The 8,809-nt window shown below is 36.0% G+C and overlaps 1 protein-coding gene across 2 annotated transcripts; it reads left to right on the plus strand.

The window, feature by feature from the left end:
- The first annotated feature begins 2,930 nt into the window (after nucleotides 1-2,930).
- On the plus strand, nucleotides 2,931-7,861 carry LOC111465047 (serine/arginine-rich splicing factor RS40-like). 2 transcript variants are annotated; one of them, XM_023109308.1, is made up of 7 exons: nucleotides 2,931-3,356; nucleotides 5,138-5,248; nucleotides 6,315-6,427; nucleotides 6,556-6,809; nucleotides 6,910-7,272; nucleotides 7,327-7,566; nucleotides 7,660-7,861. In XM_023109308.1, the coding sequence occupies exons 2-7, from the start codon at nucleotides 5,143-5,145 to the stop codon at nucleotides 7,682-7,684; spliced, it is 1,101 nt and encodes a 366-aa protein (XP_022965076.1). In that variant the 5' UTR covers nucleotides 2,931-3,356; nucleotides 5,138-5,142; the 3' UTR covers nucleotides 7,685-7,861. The 2 variants fall into 2 exon arrangements, with proteins under 2 accessions (XP_022965076.1, XP_022965075.1); XM_023109307.1 differs by having other exon boundaries at nucleotides 6,910-7,566.
- Nucleotides 7,862-8,809: the final 948 nt, after the last annotated feature.

Here is an 8,809-nt window from a genome sequence, read left to right on the forward strand (position 1 = left end):
AAAACTAAGTATATGCCGATAATAATTACCGTTCATTCTTTTTCATCCTCATTTGATTTTCGTGATCAAAAGAATAAAATTATATAGTTTTGAAACTCCATTAGGTTTCGTACTTGGAATAATTTTAATATATACTTTGTATGGCCGAGATATTTAATTTTTATATATCCACTTCTAAACTTAGAATGATTTAACCTATTCATAATGAAGAATGAGACAACATTTTAGTCGGTAATTGTTAATGATAAACATACATGCATTTAGTCATTCAACGACGATAGGTCAACTTCGAGGGGGTTAGTTGACAGATTAGTGAGTAGAGGTAAAGATCAACCAAACATTAACCGTAAAACCATTCAAGATAAGACTCGACAAAAATATGTTGTTTGGAGGTAAAATAAAAATTTACTTGAGTTGGTCAAAGGGAACATGTACGTGCGCAAAGGGCTTCTTGGTCAGATGCTAACCCTTCATTCGTTTGAAGGGTGACACTGAAAAGAACGTTATAGAGGCCTATTACATGTATTACAGAGGCCAAGCTGGGTTGGAATGGCTACCAGTCCAGCTATTATCTAGCCTTCACGTTATAGCTGTATTTTAATCTATTCAATTCAATAAGCAACCAAAGAAGAATAACTTCAAATGGTTGCGTTCAAGTGTCATCTAAGCTCAAACCCGCTATAATTAGAGGAACTCATCTTTATTTTCAAGGCTTCCAAGATTACCCGGAACTTGAAAAAACCCAATCATGCTCTAAAAATCGAGAGAGTTTCATAACTAAATAACCAAAAAGTTCTTTAATGTTATAAAGGGCACACGACTAAACGATTTTAACTAAATCTTCAACCAGATCAACCTCGAACAAATATAAGATCAACAAGCCAAAAGTCGATCTAGTATATAAGATCAACACGTAAGTTTGCTCGAGAACAAGTGTTGTAGCCTTTAAGTCGAATGTATGTACGAGAGAAAGAACTATTTGGTAAATATTAGAGATTGTTACGTACCCATATACAATTTAATACAAAATTTAAGTTCTAGACACCTCATTCTCGTGTATTAGGTCTTTGGATTGACGGATTGAGGGGTGGTAGTTGTAAATGGAAAAATTCTCTTTTACGCTAAATCTCGTTTGTTGAAAATGAACCACTTTAGTGAAGGAATCGAAAGTTAAAAAACTCTAAAACTCCGTCATTGACTTCTTACCATTTGAAGAACCTAGAAACTAGCAAGTTTGTATAAGAAAGCGAGAGGAGACAAGCTCGGGAAGTGTCTTAATCGAGAGGCGAGAATTCGTGAATTTTAAATGGTAAGAGCTTTAATGAAGAATCCGTTTTAAGATAACACTTGGAACCCTCAAGCGAATTCGATTTTTAGAGAAAATTGGTCATGCACGTAGGAGTCTCCTTTTGGCTAGAGGAAGGCGATGACATAGTCGGTTCAATTAAACTGACCACGTCCTTTTTTTTTTTATAACTAGTGATGATTTTTTTAATCTATTTAGACCATTTTTTTATTTGTTCTCGTTTTTTTTTTTTCTAGAATTCTAACTTATTTTAGGATCTCTCCGAGAAATTTTAAGAAATTTGGAGTTTAGAAAGCCAGTGAACCAAGCCTAGAGTAATTTATGCATGACTAACGAGCCTTGCTATTGGCCTCTTGAGCCACATTTAGGGTTGATCATAACTGTGTGGTTTTGATTAGTATTATGTACGTATCGTTAGAGTACAATCTTTGATCATGAGCTCGCCTCAACTGATGAAGGTTTACTTAATATATAGGAACATGACGGTACTCATTTAGAGCTCGTGACACATTAGACGATACTACTAATGGAGTTTTGATTGTACTTAGCGAAAGCTTGTCTTGTACTGTATAGAGCCGAGAAATGACATAGAAATAAGGAGCTTATTAGGTGCCAATGAAGGAGATTCTAGTTAGTACTATGTAGAAGACATGTATGGACCCTATTAAGGAGACCATAGAAAGGTTGCTAGCAGGGAAACATGATCCAAACCTATTGGATCGACCCTAGAGCCTGAGATTTGATGTGGGCATCCCTAAGTTATACGTCGATCGCGTGTTGGCTTAGTTAGATCAAAGAGATTAGTATCAACGGGCCAAATGCACTATAACCTCGAGGAATTTCGATGGACGACTTACACTCTTATACTAGGACTGAAAATGTTCGAGGGAAGTATGAGCCTAATAGGGTTAGATGACCAAACCATGAATTTAGTTAACCTCAAGGATTAGCTAGAACAAATAGCCTCGAGAACATTAAATATGAGTAAGATTCATTCTTTCTATTCTTTGTTTTTCAAAGGGAACTAGATGATGGGTGTGGTAATCGGGGACTATTAGACCCGAGTTGATATTGTACCTGCTCTTTTCAAAATTATGACCCAAATTCTCAAAGTATTTCTCATTTTTTTTCGTATTAAGCTCAAACGTTTAACTCCACTTAACTACTAATCTACAACTTCGTTCAAATATGGTCTAAGGGTCCCTCGGTTCCATATTTCTTCTCGTTATCACATATACACTTTGAATGAAAGGGATCGTTTTAGAGATGGAAGAATGAAGGAACAGAGGGTAAGAGCGTAAATAAACGTTATTTATTTATTTATATACTAATATTAAAGACAATTTTAAATTTTAAATGCTCACAAAAATATTTTTAAATAAGATAATATATATATATATATTTTAAAGTTTAAGGGTAATAAAGTAATTTTAAAAATTTTGAGATATTTTTTTTATAGATTATACAAGAAAAAATCATAATTAGATTTTTAAATTAGGATATGAAGCGAGGATTTTTCTTTCCAAATCTTGACCAATTAAAATGATCCAAATTGTCTTTTTTTTTTTAAAAAAAAAAATAGGGATAAAAAAAAAAAAAATTGGGATAAAAAGAGGGGAAAAAAAAACCCTATAAGCACCTCCAGGGCTACGCACTTCTTCCTCTCTATCGCGAATCCCTTCCCTGTTCGACACCGGCTACTACGGCGGCGATTGTGACGGCAGCGGTGACGCAGCTCCTCAGGGGGCACGACCAGGCGACGTCGAACCCGGCTCAGATCTGCAAAAGTAACTATCTCCGGCGTTTGATCACCCAAGAAACGACCTATCCCGACGACACTAGGATCTGCAACGATCCAGCCCTCGGGTCTTTGGATCTGCTACAGGTACACCTTGACAACCCGATCTGCGGCGGACGGCGACGACCATAACTTACGGTAATTGACTCAGTGCGTTAGTTTCCCTAAAGTTACGATTCAGCAAGATTCAAGTCGGCAGCGACGTTTTCGGGAACTTGAACCATTTGGATTTGTAGCGCATTAAGGACCTTAGTAAGTGGTTCTCATTTTCGAATTATTTGTTTGAATCTCTTAGACTTTTTTGCATTCTTTTAGGCTCCGTATCTATGTCAAATTGTGATGTGAATTGTGTACTTGGATATGTTTGGGAAAGTATACATTGGTTAACCGATACAGAATGATTCCTCACCTAGATCTAACCATTTCAACTGAATTAGCCGTAATCCTAGTATGTAAGTCAGGATGGGAGAATGAAGTAGAATGAAATGCTAGAAGGAAGGTCCAACTAAGATGAAGAGGAAGGAGGAAATGAACATGGGAGATGGAAGAGATGTCCTCCTTCAAATGGAAAGTGTTGTGAATGTTAAAAAAAAACCAGAATGAGAGTCAAGGTCGATTGAGGTTGCAACGAGATTGATAAATTTGACAACCCTTAGAAGCTTACCAAGTTTGCAGATTGATGCCCCCTCAACATTAGAGAAGAGAGGGAGGATGCATCCTCGAACAAGCGGAATAGAGAGGTGTGTTGTGGAGCTGACTTGCCATATCTAACACCTCTATGGGTTGTTCTGGAATGACCAGGCTACATACCCCTAGAAGATAAGAGCCCCTTGAACTTAAAGCACTCTGCACATGTCTGCTCGCAGTTCTAGGCTCACCATCCTCATGATGAAAAAGACCTTCGTACAACCCCCCCCCCCACGCCACAAGAAACACTAATCGTGTCCTTAGTTCAAAGAACCAAGGGGCCAAGGCCATCTCTCTGCCCGTGGCTCCAGCCCCTGCAGGAGAAGCCTCATTCAACGGCAGAGTCAAATTTATCCATGGATTGTTATTTTTATTTTCATTTTTATTACTGTTGGTTATGCAAATGTCCAACTCGTATATTCTTCTGCTAGCTGCTAGGTAGTTAATAGTTGGAATTATGGACTTCCAATGGATGATTATGGTCAGGCATTTACAAAACTGATTCCTCTGTAATGATGGTCAATGAGATAGCTCAGTTTGTCTATCTAATGGTTCAACTATTTTGCAATATTCCATTGCACCTTGTGTTTTGCGCTAGGGTTCAGATAGCATTTATAGCACAAAAAGTTATGGCTATAAGTGGCTAGAACTTGGAACTTAGGACCTACAGGTTGGATATTGCCGGTCAAACTTAAAATGCTTTTTGTATGAACCAAAAGTTAATTTAAAGTATATATTTTTTTGTTTAGGAAAATCAATTTGACACGGACTTGCTAACTGGTTTTCAGATTAAGTGCATAGTTGTCGTGGATTCTTAAATATATTCTTCACTTTATGATTAGTGTCAAATAGCTTTCTTGTTGATGTCTCATTTGTATGTTTTTAAATGCTATAGAAACAAAAATTTTAATTTTATATTATAACAGTAACAATATTGTATTTATACTATATTCGTTTTATATGAATATAAAGGTAATGATATGTTTAAAAATACAAAAGTTGAACATACTTATTTGCAAAAGGTAACTGAATGGTTGTTATAGATTTATTTTGTATGTTCTTCACTCAGGGTTATTTTCAAATAGTTGTCTTGTTAATGTTTGGTACTTCTTTCTAGTTGTCGTCATTTTATGTCAATTCCTCCTGGGGTGGTTGTATCCTTGAACTTTTTCTTTCTTTCCATATATAAATGAAAAGCTTGTTTCTTGTTAATATAAAAGGTGTCTGGTTGATGTGGTGAAATTAGTTTCACGAACTCTGATGTTGTATTTCAATGTTCTTTTTTTTTAAATCATGAATAAAAGAGATATATTAAATGTTCTATTGTGTTTTCAACCTTTTTTCAGCAAGTATGAAGCCAATCTTTTGTGGAAACTTTGAGTATGATGCTCGACAGCCTGATCTGGAAAGACTTTTTAGTCGATATGGGAAAGTTGATAGAGTAGATATGAAATCTGGTGAGCTTCTAGCCATAGAATATCTGTTTGTGTTTTAATTCCTTTTTTATTAAATAAACTTATAAGGCGTATTCTAGTTACACAAAAGAGCACGGTTGTGTTTGTTCCTGAATTCTTTTAAGGTAGTATATAATTTGTGTCATGTCGATACGTACCAATTGCAGAAAAGAAAAAACAAGTATCATATCGATACAAGCCACTTGCAATTTGCAAAGTTGCTGATATCTTTAATAGATGCAAATTACTGATCTGAAAATTTACTCTCTATCCACCAAGAAAGTGTTGGATTCAATGTCGGCAAGGCAATTCAGCTGATGGAAATTCCTCCAAAGTAGTAGTTCTCATTGCATTTGGTGCCTTGCAATACGAATGGGCATCATCCAGCGTATGGAAATCAGAGAAGGCAACATTTGTTAAGTTTTTGGTGGAGGATTCTAAAAAAATTTGAGAAAAGAAGAGCGTGTATTTTAAATCCTAAAACTCCTTGGCCAGAATTTTTTTGGTGCAGGATTTTCTTCGCATATTCATAATCTTCTTGGATAAGGATGGCTCTTCACAATTGAGTTTTCCGCCTGTGACACCGCTTCCTCTTCTTGTTTCCAAGAAGATTCATACCGATCCTCATTGGCACTGCCATCTTACATTTTCCTCAGACACTTTGCTTTCCATTCCTCATGACTTTTGCCTGCCTACAATTTCATACATTGTTTCAAGCTTGAAACATTGTCAACCTTAGCTGAGGCTGCAGAATAATGGAGAAGGCACTTTCTATTTGTAGACCTACCATGAGACATCCTGTTTTGGATTATTGCTCCTTGACACCACTTAATTCACAACACAAGGTCTGTTGCTAAATTCACTGTTAACTTAGTTTATAGATTTCACGGTGGTTGCAAATATTTCTTTCTTATGGTAAGAATCTTTTGTGGTTTGTTGAATGTTTGTTATAGAATAATTATGTTGCATTTAGAGGAATTCTTTGGTGGGAAATTTTTCATCTTTTATCATTGTTGGTGTCTCATCTCCAAGTCGTTATTCAGTTTTAGTTGTTTTTATTGGTTTTCAGGTTTTGCTTTTATTTACATGGAGGATGAGAGAGAGGCTGAGGACGCTATCCGTGCACTTGATCGGAGAGAATTTGGCCGAAAGGGTCGCAGACTACGTGTTGAGTGGACCAAAGTAATATAAATTGATATGGCAGAACTTCTAACTAACTTTTTCCTTTCCATCCCTTTGTGAAACTTTTATTTGATTTTATTTACTATATCTTCAACTGTATTTTGATCGATCATTCTTTTGCTCTGTAGCAAGAGCGTGGCATTAGAAGACCAGGTGGTGGCAGAGGTGGAGGAGATTCAAGGAGATCCTCTACTAATACAAAACCTTCCAAGACTTTATTTGTTATTAACTTTGATCCATATCATACTAGGACAAGGGATTTGGAGAGGCACTTCGATCCTTATGGTAAGATATTGAATGTAAGGATTCGAAGGAATTTTGCATTTGTCCAGTATGAATTGCAGGAGGATGCCACTAGAGCATTGGAGATTACAAACATGAGGTTAGTTTTTTTAGTTACATTGATGTTTTCACTTGTTATAGGCAGGGTGTGTACACGTTAAGTTATTGGTATGCCTTTTAATTATCATTACTGTGTACAGTAAATTGATGGATCGAGTGATTTCAGTGGAATATGCTGTTCGAGATGACGACGAGAAAAGAAATGGGTATAGTCCAGATAGGACTCGTGATAGGTCTCCCGATAGAAAACGGCGATCCCCAAGTCCCTATAGAAGAGAGCGAGGAAGCCCTGATTATGGCAATGGTGTTAGCCGCAGTCCATATAGGAAAGTCAGGGCTAGTCCTGATTATGGAAGTCGTCGTAGTCCAAGTCCTTACCAGAGAGTGAGGGAGAGGGGTTCTCCTGAATATGGTCGTGGTCGTAGTCCCAATCAGAGTCCTTACAGGAGAGAGCGAGAGCGAGAGAGATCAAGTGACCATGCCAGGGCCCCTAGCCATAGTCCTTATAGGAGAGAGCGAGAGAGATCAAGTGACCATGTTAGGGCCCCTAGTCATAGTCCTCCTCCCCATCAGAGGGAAAGACCAAATGGTGACCGAGCCCATAGCGGAATTCACAGTCCTTACGGGAGAGAGAGGGGCAGTCCTACTGAAGAACATCGAACTAGCTATAGTCCTCGTGATAGAGAGAGGTCAAACCCGGACAATGGTCATGATCAGCGACCAAATACAATAGCTGAACCAGGGGATAGCCCCAGTTATGGTGGGACTCAGAGCCCGAAGCATCGGGGGTATAAGAGGTTTGTACCTCGAGTTCATTTTATTATATTATTTCAATTGTTATTTGAATTTTTCATCTAATCCCTGCATATCCATATGTGATGGTTTTGCAGCCGTTCACCTCAAGCAGAGGAATGAAGTTGATCTCAATCTGGTTTAGAGAAGAGTACGTTTCTAGTTGTATAATGGTTAACATTTTTAGTGTAAGGGTTTGTTTTGCTGATTTCTAAACATTTATGCTTCAGTTTGTAGCGATGGTATGGATGATATATGCTGTTTGTTGCCAGATTTGAGTTAACACACAAGTTTGCTCTATTTGGGTTATTCTCATAAGGGCTTTTACAAGAAACAAACTAGAAATTGCTTTTAGCGCTTCAAAATTAGTTTTCGTAGTGTTTTGAGTTCTAATCAAGGTTAATTAATAGATCATTCTAACGTTGCTTTTATAACCAATTTAATTAAATTGTCTAACAAGGTGTTATAAATTTCAACACACTTTATTTAGGTTGAGTTGGATCAATTAGGTCGAATGAAGTTCAAATTGTTGTTAGTTGTAATGATATATATATATGATCCATATATTTATTTTAGTCTAATTTTGTAATTTTTTTTATTATTTAATTTTCTGTAACTTTTAAAAATAGCTTTTAACGATTGAATATTCTTTTATTTAAAATATATATTAAAATTTAGTAATTAAATATTTGAAAATAAATAAATAGTTTTTAAGAAATGTTATATTTAAAATATATGATCTCTCGATGAAAGTTGAGTTAGGTTGGATTGAATGAGTTCGAAGAATTGAGAGTCTAAAAGAATGTTCCAATAGATTTATGGGTTGTATAGATAATTAAATTTATATATACTCCAAACAATTTGATGTTGTTAAAAAATTAGCAAATCAAATTAAGAAGAAACTAGAGAGAAAAAAAAAAAAAAAACATGATTATTTTGAATTCATAAAAAACTTTTGATACATTTTCCACTATTCATGTTGGTATATTCTCCCATATTCATATAGGAATCATCTTGATTCATGTATGAGCATTAGTATTGCTATGCCTACATAAAAATTTATCTACCATTGCTATGAGATGTAGAGTGAGTGCCATTTTGTATTTGCTAATCGGCAACAGTGAGCTATTTTGCAAGTATGAGAATGCGAGAGTGTGAGAGATACACTTGTAAATACTTTGGTTATAGTGATTTAGCTATCATCCATGGATGTGAGAAAATTTCTTCTCTTAGAATTACGTAAATCTT

The sequence above is a fragment of the Cucurbita maxima genome, unplaced genomic scaffold (assembly GCF_002738345.1).
Source record: "Cucurbita maxima cultivar Rimu unplaced genomic scaffold, Cmax_1.0 Cma_Scf00028, whole genome shotgun sequence".
Classification (NCBI taxonomy): domain Eukaryota; kingdom Viridiplantae; phylum Streptophyta; class Magnoliopsida; order Cucurbitales; family Cucurbitaceae; genus Cucurbita; species Cucurbita maxima.